A 22,026-nucleotide genomic window follows, 5' to 3' on the forward strand; every position below is an offset into this window, starting at 1 on the left:
CGCGGTCTTAGCCTCGGATTGAGGGGATAGTTAAGCTAACATAAATAAAATATTGTATGCCTTTTGCTAAGAAGCTTTCAATAAGAGAGATAATACAACCTTTCAATGCTGTTTCTGTAGGTAACATTATTAAAGGATTCTATCGCAGCAGAACATTATATTATATAATGCTCTCAGGCTTACGAAAGCATGGCTTATTAGAGTACCTGCTCAGAAGAAGATGGATGAGTCGGATGGGAAACATTCTCTTTGTGGCAGAACTTGTTTCCCTGAATGGACTATACTACGTATATAAAGTTTTTTCCTACTAAGAACGGAATTAACATGTGAAAGGATGTTGGGTACCATAAAGGCACAGGTGTTCTGGCACATAACCTAAAAAGAATTAGAAGGAAGCGCCAGCCTGGCACAAAGCGCTAGAAGCAACCTGGCGCATTAAGCGCCAGAAGCGCCAGCCTGGCGCAGTGAGCCAAGAGCACCATCCAAGATTTTCTCGTTTTAGCGAGTTATTAACCTAAGAGTCCAGTAGCCTCTCGGACACCAGGCTCGGTAACGGCAAGATTCGTTCCTGATTTCGTTACCCATTTAATCACTTAGGCCAATTCCACGACACTCTCATATCGCAAAGAGCATCGAGAATCTCTTTTTTCGCTCCTGTTCGCATTAACAAAGAGAACCTTCTCGATCGACGATAATAACTGTTAACATGTCTAACATTTATTGGAAAGAGTTGTGAGAACCTGCGAAAAGTCTTCTTCATAGATCTCTTAGCAAGGTAGAAGACGAACAGGCTTCCTATAGACTGCTTCCTTTTCCTCGAACCAAGAGAGGTAGCAATATACGCCATCTTTATTTTTTTTAGAAAAGGGAATAAACTTTAGTCTTTTTTCCCCTAAATATAAATTCTTTGCAGAATTTAAGATAAAGGGCGTCAAAGTAAGAGAGGATAATATTTTATGCCTCATTTTGGCCTTAGAGAGGTTGGATTCACAGAGGTCACGTTCTTCTCACAACATGTTTTGGAAGTTTTTTCCAAGAGTCTGGATATTCTATCAGCATCTATTATAAATGGACCTTAACAACCTCTCCACGCTGAGTCTGTCTGCGTGCAGACTGACCAGAAGTGGACATGAATGAGAGGATTTTTTAAGGTAAATGACAATAGTCATGGCCAAAACATAGAATTGCTGCAGATCGTGCTAGAGGGAATGAGGAAGCTGTCCTCTTCCGATACCTCTGTGAACCACATAGCGGTTTTTTCTTCCCTTTCAGAGGGAAGAATCACCTTTTTATATGTCTGCTATCAAAGAATGCAGTAAAAGGCTATACTCTGTCTCTACAAAGGGAATTGGAGATAGCAGAGGATTAAGATCTTCGGGATCTTATATGATACCTCAATATGACAAGAGTAGGATATCATGTACTTCTAATGGGATCTTTTTTTGTGGCCACAGATTCCATGTTCCGACAAGATGGAACTGCTCCTCATCAAACTTCTTTGAGAAATTTTGATGAGGGAATTCTTTGTTTCTCTTGGTCCTAAACGACCAGAAGACAAGTGAATTTTTTGAGCATTGGAATCTCGCATCAGATTCTATGGAGACTAGGCAATGGGTTCTTGCCAGCATAGTATGTCTGGCAAAAGAACTAAAACCCCGTATTCCTGATTTAATGTTTTCAGATAGCGGTTTCGTTGTCCAGGCAGGGTACTCATGTTTTCATCTACAGTAGAATGGTTCAAACGTTTGCCTACAGAGTCTTTGGAATGCGATGACTGCTCGAAATGCTTCCCAGAAGGTGTTCAGAGGGATACAACAAAGAGCTAGAAATCAGGAGTCCTCCCAATTTCAGCTCTGAGTCTCCTTCGACTTCCAGGCTTCTTCCCTTCCTTAGGACAAGGATAGGGAAGATTCTGCAATGAGAAACCCCTTCAACAGGTAAGAAGAGATCTCGTGAGCAAGGGAAGTACTCAAGAAGGATCCTCCTCGGAGGAAGACTCTTATCTCTCGTACTGTTAGATATCCTATCGTATACTGGATGTAGCTGACTACAATCACCTCCCCTTGCCGGAGAGGCCAAAGCTCAAAGTGGAAGAATTTCTTCCACCCTTCTCCAGTCTTGTGATTTACTATTGTGGATGTTGATGACTTTCGGACAATCTAGCGCCAACCAGGAGCCTTATGCCAAAACAGGCGTAAAAAACGCCAGAGGCAGACAGCCCCAAAACACTGTCATTGTCTGATGAGGAGAAAGACCGGGCCTACAACCTGATACAGATGCGCTAGATGCGAACATATCGGACAGATAAGAGTGTCCGATGTGGACATTGCCAGACATCCTCGAGACTCTACCAAGCTCGAAGCTCCAGGCAGGCACAAAGCGCCAACCTGGCGCGAGACGCCAGCCAGGCGCAAGCCAGGCTCTAGGCGCGAATCTCCAGCTAAGGCGCGAGGCGTCAACCAGATGCGAGGCGCCAGTCAAGCGAAAGGTACCAGACAAGCGCTAGGCTCCAACCAAGAGCGAAGCACCAGCCAGGCGCGAGGTTCCTGCCAGGCTTCAGGCTTCAGACGGGAGAGATCCATTTCAAGAAAGCCCTGGTCTTCTTTGAAACATGGAGATCTCCTAAGCACCTCATAAGTGACTTGATTCCTTCAAACAGCTGAGAATTAAAAGCGCAGGAAGTGCGCGCCTTTGCAAATTCTTGTTCTTTACATAACAATATGTCATATAAGACATATTAGCTGTGTTGTACGGTAGAGGCAACTCTGTCTTGACTTCTCATTACACAAAGGATGTCAAGTTAACCTACGAGAGATCCTTCTCTTTTGGTTTATACGTTTCTGCGGATACGTTACTGGGATAAGGAGCCGACACTGATCCTTAACTTTGAGTTAAAGTTATTTAACTTAGTGAAATTATTGGGGTTTTTGAAAGGAGTGTGGGGATAACTCTTTTCAATTTGAGCGCGAACCCTCGTGTTAGGATCAGGTGATCGTGATCGGTGTTGCGCTCCTTCATAAGGTGTATTGTCATAGAAGTGGTTCAGTACCCATTGACAAAGTCCTTTCAGGCTCTGCCGAGTAAGCGGATCATACCCCATCGGCAGACCCACAAGAGCTCTTGGCCACAGATCACATATCTCGCTAAAGTTTCTTGAGGTGATGCAGACTCCTTGGCAACAGCCATATGAAGTCTACCACCTATCAGATAGGAACCAAGGTTTATTTATACCTACAACATATGTTGTTTACCTGTCTATTCCATGTTAGCTGTCTCTTACCCTCCACCAAAGGGTGTAAATCAGCTATGTATATATCTGACAGGTAAGTTGATTGTATGAAAATTATATTGTTATGATACAATAAAGTTTCATACATACTTACCTGGCAGATATATACGATTAATGGCCCACCCAGCCTCCCCGCAGGAGACAGGTTGAAGAGAGAAAATATGATAGAAAACAGGAATGGTTCCTAATCCTGCCACCCAGGGCAGGACGGTAGATCACCTGACCTACCTGCAGCGTGTGCCGCGAAATTTGAATTTCTGTCGGGGACGACGGAGTCTTAGCTATGTATATATCTGCTAGGTAAGTATGTATGAAACTTTATTGTATCATAACAATATCATTTTCAAAATGGAAACTCCAAAAACGGTTCTACAAGCAGTCAGGATCAAGGATTTTATGTTGACGATCGATCTGAAGGACGTATACTTTCATATACCAGTCCATTAGTCTTCAAGGAAATTTCTCCGCTTCAGTCTTGCAGAGAAAGCTTTCGAATTCAAAGTCCTGTGCTTCGGATTGACAACGTCTCTTCAAGTTTTTACAAGAGTGTTCACTCTCGTATCAACGTGGGCGCATCCTGCAGTTTTGTCACAGTCTAGGTATTGTGATAAATCAGGAGAAGTCGCAGTTGGATCCAAGTCAACGGTTGGAGTATCTGGGAATGGTTATAGACACAATAAAAGCCAAAGTATTCCCGACAGACCAGAGAATAGAGAAATGCAAACAAGTGGTGAATGCCTTTCTGGGAAAACAAACACAGCCAGCAAGGCAGTGGCAGGTAGTACTAGGAATCCTAACTTCCTTGGAGAAGCTAGTACCACACGGGAGACTACACCTTTGATCTCTACATTGGAGGATGAAGGAGTTTTGGTCACCAATAGTAGATCACCTGTACGAGTAAATTCCCTTGTCAGCAGAAGTGAGGAAAGACTTGGTGTGGTGGGTGAACGACGACAATCTGACAGTGGGTGTCCCCCTTCAACAACCCTCCCCGGACCTCTTGCTGTTCTCAGATACGTCACTAGAAGGCTGGGGAGCCCATATGGAGGAGTTGATGTTGTCAGCAAAATGGAGTTGCGAGGACAGAGAACTCCATATAAACGTGCTGGAGTTAAAAGCAGCGTTTCTGGCTCTACATGAATTCAGGGAGAGAGTGAAGGGACATTCAGTGGTATTGATGTCAGACAACACCATAGTAGTAGCTTATATAAACAAACAAGGAGGCTTAGTTTCTCTGCAGTTACATGTGATGACAGTTCGACTTCATCAGTGGGCTGTAGAGAACCTAGTAGACATCAGGGCCAGATACTGGGACAAGTTGAGCCGCAGGGATCAGATACTGGGAACGGAGTGGTCCTTGCACCAACAGGTAGTGGACAGGATGCTCATGTTGTGGGAAAGGCCGATCATAGACCTATTCGCAACCAGGTACAACAAAAAGTTGGAAGTGTATTGTTCGGTAGCCCCAGACATAGAGGCAGTTGCAGAGGATGCGCTACAACACCCTTGGGACAATCTCGACTTGTACGCATTTCCTCCATTTTGTCTAATCCGTCAGGTTCTGAACAGGGTAATGCGGTCTCAGAACCTCAAAATGACCCTGGTAGCTCCGTTATGGCAGAAGGCAGAGTGGCTTCCAGACCTGCTGGAACTCCTAATAGACATGCCAAGAGAGTTACCCCCATGGAGCAACCTACTATGTCAGCTGCACATGGAGAGGTACCACCAGTCGGTGAAGTCTCTATCGCTTCACGGGTGGAGACTGTCAAGTATCTCCTCCAAGCAAGAGGGTTTTCACAAAAAGCAGCAACTCGGCTGGCAGGAAATATCAGAAAATCATCTGCGGCAGTATACCAAGGAAAGTGGTTGGCATACTGTGATTGGTGTCGTAGAGGAAACTTGTCTCCACTCGGAACCACTATTTAGCAGTTAGCAGACTTTCTGGTATATCTCAAGACAGAAAGGCATATGTCTATATCTGCAGTGAAGGGGTACAGGGCTGCTCTAGCCTTAGTCTTACGAATGAAAGGGGTGGATATTTCGTCTTCATGGGAGTTGGCCATGCTGATGAAGAGCTTTGAACAGTCATGTCCACCAAAGGAACTAAAAGCCCCAGATTGGGATCTGACCATGGTACTGAGTAGTCTGACAAAACCCCCCAACGAACCACTAAGGCAGTCCACAGATAGGAGCCTGACCCTGAAGACAGTCCTCTTATTGGCCCTAGCTTCAACCAAAAGGGTGTGGGAGCTACATGGCCTGTCATATATCATAAAGCACTCGAGAGGTTGGAAGTCAATGGTATTCAAGTTTGTTCCAGAATTCGTGGCCAAGACTCAAAACCCAGCAATAATGGATGGCAGATTCGACTCCTTTTCCATACCTTCCTTGGTAGACTTTGTAGACAATGATAAAGATGAGATGCTTCTGTTCCCCGTCAGGGTAATAAGAGAGTACTTAAGAAGGACAAGGCACCTCAGGCTGGGGTGCCAGAGGTTGTTCGTAAGTACAGGATGGAACAAGAAGGAAGTGTCCAGGAATACAATATCGATTTGGCTAAAGGAGATGATCAGGAATGCCTACATGACAGAAGACAGAGGGTCAAATAGCCAGGAGAGAGCTAAAGCTCATGACATCAGAGGTTTGAGTGCTTCTTTGGCATTTAAGAAGAACATGTCTGTGGAGAGAATTCTGAAAGCTGGTGTTTGGAAACGCCAAACAACTTTCACCTCATTTTATTTAAAAGACGGTGCCCATAGATCCTTGGACACTTTTTCCTTGGGTCCAGTGGTGGCGGCCCAACAAGTGATATAGCTCATCCAGTACCCCTGGCGGGTCAGTTTGTATCTAGTCTAAGATGAAGGTATGAAAGTAGAATGAATGGGATGACTGGTCTTTTTTCTTTACTGCTTTCTTTCTACTCCTTTACCTACGGGCAGTATGAAGGAGAGTACCGTCATATGCTGGAACGGACTAGATGCAGGTGAGGTGATCAGTCATACTGTGAAGTTATCTTAGGTTATGGCATACTTTTCAGATGCCATAGATAATAGGGAAGAGAGGGGTAAGGGTGGATCCAGATACAAGGGACGAGAGTAGTTTATGAGAAGGGAAGGTTCTCTGTTCTCCCATAATGTGTAAACCATAGAATGGTATCAGCACCCAGTGAGGGAAACCAATAGATTCGCTTATATCTTTGGTTCTAGGTTCATTGTCCATTCTCTTGGAATTCCCCTAATATTCGGAAATGGAAAAGGTGGCAAACTCCCAGTCAGTTATAGAGACTTACCTCCCTCCAATAAGTAAGTCTATCCTAATGTTAAGACCGAAGGTTTGTTCCGTATATGAACAAATACCAAATTTGTAGCTAATTTGTATTTTTCATAACTAACAAACCTGAGGTCTTAACAGTAAAGACCCACCTCGAACCACCCCTCTAGAAATATAACTGGTGGGTCACAGGACGCCAAGGGCATTCTGGTTATACATGCCCCGTGACCTGGTATAGATGCCAATAGTCCCTGGATCTCACAAGTGTAATTTTAATTCTACCGGTTTCCAGCTTGGCGCTAGTAAATCCTAATGTTAAGACCTCAGGTTTGTTAGTTATGAAAAAAACAAATTAGTTACAAATTTGGTATTTTTTAAATAATCAAACCCTCTATTCAGTAGCAAATACTCCTCTCTCTCTAGCAAGGGGGAGTGAGGAGTAATAACAAACCCCTGCGGCTATATGGTTTCTTATTCTTTCGTTTTGGTAGCCTTGAGATCCCAAATACATAAAGGAAAAATATTAGAGGGAATAATGGAGAATAAAGTGCTTTTAACTTACTTCAAAAAGCATTGATTTGGTTATTTTTACTCTAGAAGGTCGCCATGGGAACCAGCTAATTACTTTACATTACATTTATTTGCAAGATAGTTGAAAGGCAAGGCATGTAGCCACTTGGGCAGAGCACTATATATAATGTCTGGATCGCTCCTGTCACAATATGGAAAAACTGGCCAAAATCAACATCTGCTTCAATGCTGGTTTCCAAAATTGATATTAATGAGCGGTAAGGAAGCTCTTGTGTGCGAGGAGACAGAACACATACTCAGCAAAGATCTGGAAAAGTTCCCAGATTAGACAGAAAATAAAATAAAAGACTTCTTGCACAAAATTTATAGTTACTCACTTTTATCTAACACACTGGGGAAGGAACTCTAGTGTTTAAATGAAACATTCAATGAAGACTTAAGCTTGAACAGGTCACAGGGGTAACATGTGCCCCGAAGGTGACAAAGGAATTTCAGTAAAAGTGATACAAGGGAAATTTGAAAATGGAATTAGCCAGAGTCATCTTGGAGGAACAGGGCTAGTTGGATTTTGCACTTTCTAGATGTACCTTTGATCCTTAGAGGCTTGACCATGTGTTGTGATGTATGAAGGGGCCTCCAACCAGCGTGCCAAGACAAAGGGCTGACTTCCAGTCAGAGGAGAGGACACATCTGTCCTTCAGGAGTAGCTGTCTTGGACTGAGAACGAGGTTGGGTGTCTTGGGATGGCCTGAGCTGCGCCCACAGCCTCCGGCATTGTCTGAAAAGATGCAAAAACACAACCAGCAAATTTGGAGAGAAAAGAGGTCTTAGGCTAGGAATTCCTAAAGCTCACATCGAGGCCTATCTAATCCCGTGACCTACCTTTATTACCCTAAACTCGAGCCTAAGTTAATGGCTTATTTTCTTCCCCTGCTCCTAAACGGAAATGCCTTTCTGTCTGCGTTCTCCCTCCTAGAGTCAGCTGAGTAGGAGAAAATGGCTGCTCTTCTAGCAACTGAATAATCTAGCTAAATGCTGGGTAGACGAGGGAGGCAACAAACGTAATATTATGTGAACAGTCAGAATTTTCTTTAGTTCCCTGGATGCAATGAATCTGCTCATATGTCATCGTATTGCAACGCAGACGCTGAATTGTTAGATATCAGTTTATCTATCTTCTCACGGGCATTGATCCACCTTTAGAACTCGTTCTTCTAGAGAGGGTGGTCAGGTGGGTTAACTCCTAGCTGCTTTAGGTTACTTGTACCTCCCACCAAGTATAAATCTATCCTATTGTTATTTAGGTTACTTGTACCTCCCACCAAGTATAAATCTATCCTATTGTTAAGACCAAAGGTTTGTTCTACATATGAACAAATGACAAATTTTTAATCAACTTGTATTTTTCATAGTAAAAAACCTGAGCTCTTAACGTTTACTGCCCACCTCTAGCTGCTCCCCTCTCTTATTATAACTCCTGGGTTGGGAAAAGACTGGAGTGTTATGAGGTCCGGTGCGCGATCTCTGACCTCGTACTCTCAGGAGTTGCCAGGTCTTACAGATTCCTTGCTTTACAATCTTTGATTGATTGTTTCAACTGGTTACCAGCTGGCACTTGGAAAGTTATCCTATTGTTAAGACTTCAGGTTTGTTAACTATGAACAATACAAATTGATTAAAAATTTGTGATTTTTTATGTCAGTTACTGTAACTGCACACATTGATTAAGGGTTGCATTTCAGTTGTTGATTTATTAACCCTTTAATGTTGATTGGACGTATTAAACGTCAATATAAATTGTCTGTTGGGTGCCGATTGGACGTATGGTACGTCGATATAAAAGTTTTTTTAAAAATTTGTGGAATAATAGTTATAGGCCTACTAGGCAAAAACTTTTGAATCACTTGCCTTGGGGGATGCTGGGAGCTCACAGATCAAGGCGTTGTTTTGTTTACAATCATTCTTTCTTATTGCACTAAAAAGTATCATCTCGAAAATTATTTCCTCACTTTGACATAATTTTTGCACCATTTTAAATTAGCCGTTACATGGAGTATTATATATGAAAATGTGTGAAATTTCATGTAGAATACAACTAAAAACAACTCATGGTTGTAGCTTTTATCAGTTTTGAAATATTTTCATATAAATAACAACAAGTGCCAAAATTTCAACCTTCGGTCAACTTTTACTCTACCGAAATGGTCGAAAAACGCAATTTTAAGCTAAAACTCATATATTCTAGTTATATTCAATCATTTACCTTCCTTTTGCAACAAATTGGAAGTCTCTAGTACAATATTTCGATTTATGGTGAATTTATGGAAAAAATTTTTCCTTACGTCGGCGCGGTAACTTCTTTTTTTTTACGTCCGCTCGTTACAAATTCATGCATCATTTTGTGATCATATTTTCTCTGTGTTGCCTTGATCGTTTTACAATGTGTTATATACCAAAATGATCGCAATTTAGTGTACAATACAACGAAAAAATTAACTCGTTAGATTTGTATATAATTATGTATGAAATTTTTTTTCGCGCTGTCATATATCCCAATATTTATATATGATAATGATATTTTTTCACATTTCTGATGGTTGCATACTAAACTTCAGGCAATGACAAAAAAAGGAGCCAAAAAAGAACTCTTAATCTTGAAAACTAAGCGTGCAGTGATTTTTTGAAAACATTTTTTCCGCTTCGGCGCTCACTCACGAACACCACAGGCATACGAGAGACGATTTTTAAAATACCACTTCTGCGTATAATGGTTAATACGATTACTTTCAGACTTTTATTTGATATGCATGCGGTGAGTGATTTTCATTTAAAGGAAGACCTGGTAGGAGGATAGACCCCGGTCCTGATACCAGCGCTGCTCTTCCCCCTTCTTGGTCTTCCCTGGGACTCGTGACTCAGTGGCAGCATGGCTCACGTCAATGAGATCCCGGGTTGATTGCCTCGCCTCCCCCCCTCCCTTGCTTACGCAGGCGGTGGACATCAGCTGCCTATGGAGAGTTCTCGATGCCGCACTGCCAGGTGTATGGTTGCAAGACCCGCTTCTGCCAGCGCTGCCCCTGCCGGGCCTGGGTTCCTGCCACTGCCAGGTGTTTAATTACGGGACCCGTGTCATCCAGCGTGGCTCCTGTTCCCGTACCGGCTCCCGCTCGCGGACCTGTTCCTGGCATTGCTGCTGCTTCTGCCTCTGGGCTAGAGGATGGCTCTGAATGATCCCGCGGAGGCTGTCGAGGATGGGGTCGAAGACGGAGACGACGACACCTTCTGGATCTCTTTGTCTGTTTCCTCGTCATCGTCATCTGACTTCTCTCCCTTCCCCTCGAAGGTGGGAGACTGAGAAGCGGGTGATAACCTTCATGAGCCTTCGAGGGGCTGGCATTCCTCCTTCAGGAGGAAAGCAGCTGGCTATGTCGTCGGCTCTCCCACTCCCTTGGGAGCGGGAACCGAAACTCGGCCTCTAGGGGGACGAGACTTGGGAGCCTTCCCCCGAGAGGTCTCATGTGAGACTTCGAAGGGACTGCATTCCTCCTCCGGGAGGAAAGCAGCTGCTTTCTCATCGGCTCTCCCACTTCCCGGGAGTGGGAACCAAGATTCTGCCTCTACGGGCACGAGACTCTCCTAGGAGCCTTTGGAGCTCAGACGATGTTCCATTCTCCAGCCCCCAAGTTCCAAGGGCACGCCCTACGGAACCAGGTCTGTGTCAAGATCTCGTTTGCGAGATTCCTCAAATGTGCTAACCTCGAAGGGAAGTAGCTCATCCACTGCCGAGAGGTGGCTTCAGTTTCACATTGCAGCAGTGGCGCGGGATGAGAGATGGGGTCGAGCCACGGCTTGACCCCCACCCCTCCCCCTAGCGATGTCTGAACCTGGTTCTTCATTGTGAGCCTATAGCGTTGCATCTGCCCATGGGATAGAAGCAACAGTACAGGCTTTTTTTTGGTTGAGGGAGGGGGATCCCCTTCAACATCTATAACGACGTTGCAAGTAAAAAAATCGCAGTCTCCTCAGGAGTCCGCATCGTCAGTACGTTCGCGGTCTCCTTGACACATGCCCTTGTTACCACCGCAGGCTGGTACAGGGGCGTGGCTCACCCCACCTTGCAGTACCGCTGCTAGGAGGAGTGTTGGCGTCCAATCCATCTCTCCCATTCCCTCTACTTCCTCGGGATACATTAGGAGGGGCGAGGTGAATGGTAGGAACCCTGTAGAGACTTCTCCACGGGATTCAGCGATGGTGGCCTACTTTCCTGGAGTCCTAAGACCACAACGATCTTATGCCAAAGTCATTGAGTATGGATCAAAGGGGTCTGGCTTGGTTCCTCCTGACGGAGGAGCAGATCGGGAAGACCGATCCCTGGAGGAACTTGGGCCTTTACCAAGGGATTCGGACACCCTGAAATGCAGAAGACGTTTGCAGAAATCATTGTGCTGATCTGTCAGCACAACGATTTCGGGGAAGCAGCCACGACATCCTCTTCAGGAGATTGTCCCTCCCGCCTCGAATCCTTTTTGGGGTCCGTGAGTCGGTGCATGATCTACCTGGAAGGGGAGCAGTGCTGGTGACTGCAGGAGCCCAGTGCTACTGCAAGTCCTTCTACCAGTACTGCTAACACACGGTCCCATAGAGAAGCCCCTGTCGACAGCCAGGTAACGGGTACCCAGTTTACATGGATCCAGGTGTGTCTTTGTATACCTGATGAGCGAGAGAGATTGGAAATAGCGACACTGCAGTACCGTATTGGCAGCCCTTCAGGCAGTCTCCTACCTAGACTTGTGATTCGTCACAATTGACTAGAGTTGCTGCTTCCTTTTCAGTAATTGTCCTGGAGGAAAACTCGGCTTTCGGGAGACTATACCTGTCCGGAGGTGGGACTTTCCTACCTGGCACCAGCCTACTGCCTAGATTCTTACTCTCGTCGGCCTTCCCACTTCTCCGGAAGTAGGGACCGAGTTTCTCTCCCCAGCGATTGGGATCTTGGGGCGGAGTATGCCTCTGGAGACTGAACCAAGGTTCGTTCTCCAATCTCTGTTCCCATGGGCTCTGCTCAGTGGATGGAAACCATGTTGGAATCTCATTCACGAGAATCTCAGAATGTTCAACATCCTAAGGAAGGACATACATCCACAGCCAATGAGGGATTCTGCCCTTTCCATGGCAGTGACACGGGGCGAGAGCAGGACTACTCGAACTAGGGCTTGGTCCCACCTTTGAAGAATCTCGATTCTTCTACAGGGGTTAGGGACTTTGTCGCTATTCCTTGAGGCAAGACACCTGGGGGATAACAGGAGATCACTTATTTGGCCCTCCTTCCTCAAGTTTTCGGCCTCGAAGAGGGTTCGCTGTCACTACGGTAAGACACGAGATTGTGGCTCATTCCCCCTGACAACGGCACTGTTAGAGGGCATGAAAGCATTTGATGCCCCTCTCTCATTCTGTCTACTCCTAACACATCACACCGGGTCGGGCTCTCGACTGCTTCACAAGTGTCATGAGTGTTCAACCTGGTCTCAGCTTGAGCACATTTGTATGCGATATGTCTGAGGTATCCCAGCGTTTGCTTGGTCCAAGTAAACTCCCATTCATGGTTTTTCACAAGACGGAAATCGACTTCTCAAGTGTCTCTGGGATCTGAAGACCCTGATAACTGTGAGAGGTTCACTTTCAAGCTCAAGCAGAGGACTTGCTACCTGTGCGGGCTGATACATGAGTCCTACTCGAACTCTAGTACCAGCATGTTCAGGTAGACAGTAAGGTGGTTCCAGTCTCAACAGGAACAATTCGTTCGGCCGTGTCTCATCGTCAGGCTTCAACTGATGCCCCTGGAGAGTCGGAATTGACCGAGGAAGAGACTTGAACCGAGAAAAGTTGCAGAAGTACGGGAACTTCAAGATGAACACCTTCTCATCAACGTCTTGAAACTCAAGGTTGCCTTCCTGGTTCTTCAAGAGTTTTGGGAGGGATGAAACGCTCTGTAGCGTTGAAATCAACACTACAATAGTGGCACACGTCAATGAACGAGAGACTTGCCTATCCCGAGCTTCTCCTTGACAGTGCAGGTGATCGATCGAGTGGGCAACAGCACACTCGATCAAGCAGTCAACCAGATGCATTCCAGACGACGAATGTAATGGTAGACAAGCTTAGTCTTCAGTATCTGATGACTGAGAAATGACCAAGAAGAAGTACTAATCTGCTGCTGATGTCAATGGTACACTTCCCCTGAAAAGGTCTTGAGGTCAGGGGCATTGCCCTGTTCTCTCACATTCCATAGAACCTGTCGGTTTGGGATGTTACCCACAGGCCCCTGGACACTTTTCCTTGGGACCAGTGTGGCTACCTTACCCAGCTCCTTTATTGGATAATATTGCATTTTGCCTCGTTTTACGATATGAGTGAGCGGATTGGGAAGTGACTGGCTCCCCCTTTCCTCTCTTTCATCCTACTTTCTCCCTTCGGGGGGGGAGAGTATGCGGACCGTTGCATGCTGGACCGAGCAATTGATGCAGGTATGACACTCCTTGGAGTAACGTACAGATTTTCTTGATTAGTTAGCAGGAGTAACTCCTGCCCATTCCCTTCACAAGGCAGGGAAGAGGCACCTGGACATAAAACAAACTCATTGCTTGCTTTTGCCTTATAGTCTCCGACATATGGTTCTTAGCTTTCTCTAAAGGTGGACACATATTCTCTCCCTTATGAGTAAGCCCAGAAGACTGACTATGATTTTGCAGTTCTTAACTCCGATCAGTAGTCAGTGGCTGGATTCCTTTCCTAGCTCTTACAACCAGGAAGGAAATCACAGGTAGGTGGAACCCCGGTTGGTTCACTGGAGATCACTCAGATTCCACCCTCCAATCAGTGAGTCTTCCTATTTATTGTAAAGGACCGAGGGTTTGTATATCGTGTAGGAATAACTCACAATTTTTGAAAGTAAATTGTATTTTTCCTAACTATACAAACCTGAGGTCCATTACACTAACTGCCCACCTCATTCCACCCCTCAATCTGCTACTTGGGCCAAAGCAAAGTGGAATATCTACGTCCAGTCGGAGGGACCACCAACGACCGAACTGGCAGGTAACTACCTAACTGCCTTGTTGAGAATTCAGTGGCCGGTCCAGCTTCATCTTAAGCCTATTCCTATTGTAAAGAACCTGTGCTTTTTTGCTGAAAATGAAAGCCAGAAAAGTTTGAACTGCTGGAAACATTGTATGGTGCCAGGAGATCAGAACTGGACTGCTTTTTAAGTGGTTTAAGCTGTGATGAATTGAATGTGTAAGCATTTCCAGGGAGATACATATGGAGCAGGTCAGAATTTTCATCGGAAATTAAACCTAATAAGTGACAGTGATTATTCATAAGCTTTGTTCTAAAAACTGGCCAGATTTTATTTATATAAGGGTGATTTCTGTCATCTGGGATTTTTGCTGGTCCGGCAATGGCCTGGTCCTAAGAGAGCCAATTTAAAGTTAACAAAGTTTTTGTAGTAGTATTGTAGTAACCACAACAAGATGAAAAATGTAAAGTTTTTTCATACCTTGCAATTAAATTTTGACAACAGTATTAATGGTATATATGATACTAGTTTGCTACGGAAAATGAAACTGATTGGGAAATCTACATGTTAGAAAATATGTATTTAGAAATCTTATTTTGCTTGTTGACTCAAATACTTTTAACTCAATAATAAAGCATAATGTTAACATTTCTTTGGTAATATGAGTATATGATGTTAGGAAAGTATGTTGAAAATCTTGCAGAGCTATGATTCAGTTAGCAACCTTTGTTCATGCATTATAGTATATTGTATTTATATATGATTTTAATTATTATGGTTTTATATTTTTTATTCTTGTCAATAGAGATTTGATTGAAAATTACTAATATGTAGGTTCAAAAATGAATTTTCTTTTGTCATTTTTCAGGGTACTGTAATGAATTTACTTTTGTGTCATTTTTCAGGCTACTCTAACTTCATCAGGAATCTCAAAGCAACACCATTTAACAGTGAGGAAGGTTTCCAAAGATCGTACACCAAAAACTCAAAGAAAAGTTAGTATTGTTTTTTTTCTGGAAAAGTCTGTTATTCTCTCTTTTTAAGAGTATGAGATTCCCCAAAATATATTTTGAAAATAATTACAGGTAAAACTGATGGTAAACTACATTTGAATACAGTATTTTATGAATAGTAAGTTGCTATAGAAGGATATATTTGGTTATATATACATAGGTAAATAAAAAGGATTATCCAAAAATAAAATGAAAATGATGGTGGGTGAATAAATAAAGAATATAAGGAATTGTATGACAACACAAACATTTGTTCCGATACGTAATACAAACCCCCGGTCCTTTAACAGTAGGAATGTACTTACGGCGTAGCTGGAACTACAGCTGTTGAATCTTGAACAAGGTGGTTAGGCAGTAACTAACGTTGGGCAGACTAGCCTGCCTGGATGTAAACACTCCACTTTGCTTTCGGCCGTCTTCCGATGAAGACGTGTGTTTGTGAGCTCCGGCTGACTTGTCGTTGATCTTTTTTCCCGGTGGGATCCTTTTAGTTTATTTTTTGTATTTAAATAATTATGCATATACGGTGTTTATGTTTAATATTAATACTAAACAAATGTATGTCCTTGGTTTTTCAATTAATATACAAACACACTTTTTGTGATAGCCTTTGTAACTGCCCCTCTACTTGTGTTAAGAGTCGGCGGCTAAAGTATGCCAACATATTATTTACATTCTTTCGCCCTTTAACGCTGGCTCAGACTTGCATGAGGACGAGATATGTATTTATCATGAGGATGAGACATGTATTTAACGTAAGTGATATTGATCCTGTAATGGGACATGTATTCATCCGCACAGTAATGGTCCTAGACTTGAGCGGTCACCGATGGCTGCCCGTACTCGCTTCTCCGACTGCTAGTTCCGCTGGGAAGGCGAGCTATTATCCAGTCTTCCTCCGCCATTCCCTCTCTCCCTATGGCTGCGACGGGAAGGGGAGGGATCCTGCAGAGCGTTCTCCGTAGGATTCCACGTCGGGGACTGCATTCCTGGAGGGACCTTTGGGTCCCCATCGTTGAGGAAGGATCTTGCCCTATCCTCGATTTCTACGAATTCGGTGGGAGTTTCGCCGAGCGCTTAGAATTCTTCAGAGTTTCTAGCACTCTCCGAGTGTTCTGGTCTTCTACGATCTGCAAACACTTGGGCGAAACCACGATCCAGAGTGGGCGAGGCGAGAATCCCAGAAAATTCTTACTACGATAATCGGGAATCTCGCCGAATGCTTGAATTCCTGGAATTTCTAGCGTTCGAGAGAAGTACTGCTGCTGAAGGAAGAATATCTCAGGAGGGGCTCAGCCTGGATGGACCTGATGGTCCGTCGCCTTAGTAGGCGGCCAACCCCGGGATAGAGAAGAACGGGTGGGAACATCTAGTTCGGCTTGAACTATCATCTTCAGTATCCTGTTATCACCATAGAAATCTTCCTTCGGGAAAACTTCTTCGCTCTTCTTATTAGAGATTGAAGGGTGTTGACTTCCAGTCCTTATTCTTGTTTCTTGAATGGAAGAGAATTTAGGGTGGAGGTCTATGTACAGGAACCTACAATTATACTACGTATATTGCCCTCGCGACATGATTCTGTTATCAGTTTGAGTTGTCCGAGGTGTAGGCACATACCGTAGTTAACTCTATGGGTTGTGACTGAGACGAATAGTATCCTCTTAATTGAACTGCAACTCAGGACTGTCCTGCAACCTCCCAGGAGTTACCAGTTTCGATTTTGAGATACTTGTGGTATTGTTACAACAACAACACCACAGCATTTGCATTCTCTGAAATCTGTTTCGATTAAATGCAAAATTCTCTGGCATATTTTTTTTGCGCTCGATGGTTCTAGCTGAACGCATTTCTTCTTGGAGTGGATTACCTGACAACTCAGGATGACAAGTGAGCGAGAGCTAGCGGTGTATGGGCTGCCTGCCAGCCCTGCCTGCCGCATCCCAGTACCAGCTGGCTCTCCGAGATAGTACGGTCGGATATTGTCTCTCTCCTCTGCGATGATTGGCTACTGAATCGAAGCTCTGCCCGGCAATCACAGACTTAGGTCTCTTGGGCTGGAATTTTCGCATACGTGGATGACCATCTCTACTGCATCGCCTTTGACATTGCGAGAATTTTCAGATAGAGATATCTCACTAGACTCACTATCATCTCCTGCTGCATCGCACCTGCCGCTGCGATGACACAGAATGATTTCTTTAGACATCTGAGTTTGTCTTCTAAATATATCTCGTATCCGTAGGTGTGCAATTGCTCATTGTCCACCCCAAATTGTAGATGTATAACGGAAGACATCGCCTGTTCCCCGCCCTGCCAGCTCTACTTCCAAGTATATAGATCTCCTCCCTGATTCAGCCCATGAGAAGCAGTTCTTCAAGCAGTACAATCCCTGCGTTTTCATTACTGAAAAGCGCTCCGCATTCATTGCAACTCCGACCTCTCATTTAACAGCAATTAAGTAGCGGTTTAGCGTTTTCAGTCCTCTGTAAAACAACAGGGATTAAGCCGTCTTCACAGGTTAGTGTCATCGGCGGGACTTTTCTACGTTCAGAATCTTGAGAGTTAACTTCTCTTGGTTCACCTGTGAAGACGTACGTAGGTCTGCATTCACCTATTACCTTCTTCTTCAACGGCACATAGTATTGTTTCTCCTTAGTTGAGATTCAACTACTATGAGAACTTCTGTCTTGCCATCAGGGACCTTGGTCTCTATAAGGCAATTGACTTTCATCTGTTGGGCACATGCCTTGAGAGAATCATCATCTCGCCTTCCATCATCGGTGGCAACAGATAGACGATTTGTATGGTCTCTCAGCATAACCCCTCAAAAGGTGAGGGTCACGTGACTACGCCTCGGATGCATGGACAGCTCGCCTCACACAACTAAACGCAGTCAGTCGGCAGCTGTTGAAGCATCCGAGACAGTCACGAGCTACGCTGTGGACTCTGTATCGGTTGATCCAGATCAGTCATTACTTCATCCTACTGGCGTGTTCAGGTACCCATAAGTATCAACACCCACCATGGAATTGCGGAGACGACGAGACCGTGAGAGACTTCGCTGCAGTGGAATACGAGACCACGAGAGACTTCGCTGCAGTGGGATACGAGACCGCGAGAGACTTCGCTGCAGATGGATAGACCAGTAGTGGGTACTGGACATCACTCCGAAGAATATGTCGGACAGGGAGATGGATAGGCCATTGCGACCATATCTTTTTTTCTCGTCGGGACTGCCCTAAGGTCCTTGGAACCTCATTTCCCTGAACCAGTGGTGAATGCTTGCAAGATGTGTTTGCTTACCCAGCTCCATCAAGAGGACTAAGTTGCATCTCGCCCATGGTGTGCAGTTGTAGAGGTAAGAAGGATGTGAGAGTGACTGGGTCTCCCCCCTTCCACGCCTCGACCATCCATTCCTCGTCCTTCGGGTTTGAGGATAGGACTCGAACTCACACTGGCTGGTCAGACGATTGATGCAGTAAGCTTACACATAGAGCATCCTTTTTATGTTTCTTATCAGAATCATGGAAGCAATCCTGCTCCTTCCTCTAGCAAGGGGAGGGAGGAGACTGACAATAATGCAAACCCTTCCCAGAACTTTGCATTAATGTCTCCGACACCAAATATTCTTCAGAGGCCCTTTTTCGGATGAGTCACGATCCCTCACTCACTTCGAAAGACCCAGAAGTCTGACTTGATCATGCAGCTCCTATACTCCGATCAAGTTGTCAGAGGCAGCAGGGCACTCCTCCTCGCTCTTACGACCAGGAGTAGCCTAGGTGCGCAGAACTCCAGTCAATTCTAGAGGCTCACTCAGATTCCTCCCACCAGTCAGTGAGTCTTCCTATTGTTTAAGGACTGAGGGTTTGTATTACGTATCAGAACAAATCACAATTTGTCGAAAATTGTATTTTTCCTAACTATACAAACCTGAGGTCCTTTAACAAATATGCCCACCTCAATCTGAACCTGGGCTGAAAGGCAAAGTGGAGTGTTTACATCCAGGCAGGCTAGCCTGCCCCACGATAGTTACTGCCTAACCACCTTGTTCAAGATTCAACGGCCGTAATTCCAGCTACGCCGTAAGTACATTCCTATTGTTAAAGGGCCTCAGGTTTGTATAGTTAGGAAAAATACAATTTTCGACAAATTGTAATTTTAATGCTGGAATGTAAATAAATGGTACAGTGCCTTTACTGAGTTATGGATTAAAGTTAGAAAGTAGGGGTTGTCATAAGGAAGCTGGAGAGTTCTCTGCTCAGTGAAATTTAAGTGAATTTGAAGGCATAACCATGTCTAAATTGATTATTGCTTCAGTTACTTCTTATCTAGATATATCTTTAAATATATTCTCATGCCTGTTAGCACATGTATGAAACGTGGAACATAATGCTTTCATATTCAAGCTAATTTATATATTTGGGGCTGAGATAAGATGTTCTGGGGATTTTGTTATTGTAATTTTGATATTTTTTTCAGAACTTTCAGAACATCAATTTTTTAGTCCAGACTATCAGTGTTAGCCTTGTATGACAAACGAAATGATTCATTAGTATAGACTTCAGTTTTAGTATATTGTGTGTAATATTTTTTTGCTGGAGAAAAATTTTTAGTGTTAATATTCTACTGATGGAATTAGATGTGTTTGTTAACTTTATTGTCTGTTTTGACTGTGATTAGGCAGCAATGGAAGTTGGAGATGAGAACAGTTCAGGTGATGAATTTGAGGATGCGCCGGAGCTCCTTAACGATGATGATGATTTCTTGGATATGATGGATGTCCCTTCAGCAAAAAAAACACAAGCATTAAGTGAGTACAAACAGTGTCCCATTGGAATAAGATATATATAAAAAAAATGTTAGGATTTATCAAATATTATGATTACATACAGTTTTTCACAGTAAAATATGTTGAAAATACTGGGTGACAAATTTTGTTGTTTGTACATGTCACTTTATGTAACTATGTACATTTAAGACTGTACAGAGGTTTCATAAGTTTTATTACAGCCCTATTAACCCTCTTACGCCGACTGGACGTATTTTACGTCTACATTTTTTGTCTCCTGTGTGCCGACTGGACATATTTTACGTCGACTTACAAAAGTTTTTTTTAAAATTCGCGGAAAAATACTTATAGGCCTACCAGCCTAAAACTTTTGAATCACGCGCCTTGGGGGATGCTGGGAGTTCACGGATCAAGGTGTTGTTTTGTTTACAATCGTTACGCAGGCGCGCAAGCGCGAATTTCTTTCTTGCCGCACTAAAAAGTATCTGTGACACATCTCGGAAATTATTTCGTCACTTTGACATAATTTTTGTACCATTGTAAATTAGCCATTACATGAAGTATTATATATGAAAATGTGCGCAATTTTATGTAGAATACAACAATAAAATACTCATGATTGTAGCTTTCATCAGTTTTGAGATATTTTCATATAAATAACGATAATTGCCAAAATTTTAACCTTCGGTCAACTTTGACTCTACCGAAATGGTCGAAAAACGCAATTGTAAGCTAAAACTTTTATATTTTAGTAATATTCAATCATTTACCTTAATTTTGCAACTAATTGGAAGTCTCTAGCACAATATTTCAATTTATGGTGAATTTATGAAAAAACTTTTTCCTTACGTCCGCGCGGTAACTTCCGAAAAAAATCATACATGCGATTGTGGTAATGTTTGCACCATTTTAAAATTAGCCGTTATATAAAGTTTTATATATGGAAATGTGTGCAATTTCATGCACAATACAACTAAAAACAACCCATGGTTGTAGCTTTTATCAGTTTTGAGATATTTTCATATAAATAACGATAATTGCCAAAATTTCAACCTTCGGTCAACTTTGACTCTACCGAAATGGTCAAAAAACGCAATTGTAAGCTAAAACGCTTATATTCTAGTAATATTCAAGCATTTATCTTCATTTTGCAACAAATTGGAAGTCTCTAGCACAATATTTCGATTTATGGTGACTTTATGAAAAAAATAACATTTTCTTTATGTCCGCGCGGTAATGTTTGCACCATTTTAAATTAGCCATTACATAAAGTTTTATATATGAAAATGTGCGCAATTTCATGTAGAATACAACTAAAGATAATTGAAGGTTGTAGCTTTTCTCATTTTTGAAATATTTGCATATAAATCACGATAAATAAAAAAAAACCACGTTCGGTCAAATTTGACTCTACCGAAATGATCGAAAAAAAACGCAATTGTAAGCTAAAACTCTTACAGTCTAGTAATATTCAGTCATTTATCTTCATCTTGAAACAAATTCGAAGTCTCTAGCAAAATATTTAGATTTATGGTGAATTTTTAAAAAATCTTTCCTTCCCTCCGCGCGCGGATTCTCCGCCACAAATCTCCGAAATGCGTACGTCCCATTCTCGGAATATTTGCTCCGTTTCATATTAGGCATTTCATAGAGTTTTATATATGAAAATGTGCGCAATTTCATGTTGAATAAAACGAAAAATATTTGAAGGTTGTAGCTTTTCTTATTTCCGAAATAAATGCATATAAAAAATATATATATAAAAAAATTCGACATTCGGTCAACTTTAACTCGTCAGATATGGTCGAAAACTGCAATTGTAAGCTAATACTCTTACAGTATAGTAATATTCAATCATTTGTCTTCATTTTGAAAGAAATTGGAAGTCTCTAGGACTATTTAGATTTATGGTGAATTTTTGAAAAAAATATTTGTTTACGTCCGCACGTTACGAATTCATGCATTATTTTGTGATAAAATTTTCTTTGTGTTGCTTTTAGCTTTTATCGTTTTTACAATGTGTTATATACCAAAATGATTGCAATTTAGTGTACATTAC

At 43.0% G+C, this 22,026-nt stretch overlaps 1 protein-coding gene across 1 annotated transcript in view; it reads left to right on the forward strand.

Annotated features, from left to right (window-relative positions):
• Nucleotides 1–22,026, forward strand: part of LOC135224427 (FAS-associated factor 1-like) — a gene marked incomplete in the record, with an annotated part of 195,290 nt that overhangs the window by 73,673 nt on the left and 99,591 nt on the right. The window contains 2 exon segments of the mRNA XM_064263419.1: nucleotides 15,071–15,160; nucleotides 19,859–19,988. Coding sequence (XP_064119489.1) covers nucleotides 15,071–15,160; nucleotides 19,859–19,988 — 220 coding nt within the window.

This window comes from Macrobrachium nipponense, chromosome 20, assembly GCF_015104395.2.
Source record: "Macrobrachium nipponense isolate FS-2020 chromosome 20, ASM1510439v2, whole genome shotgun sequence".
NCBI classification, from domain to species: Eukaryota; Metazoa; Arthropoda; class Malacostraca; order Decapoda; family Palaemonidae; genus Macrobrachium; species Macrobrachium nipponense.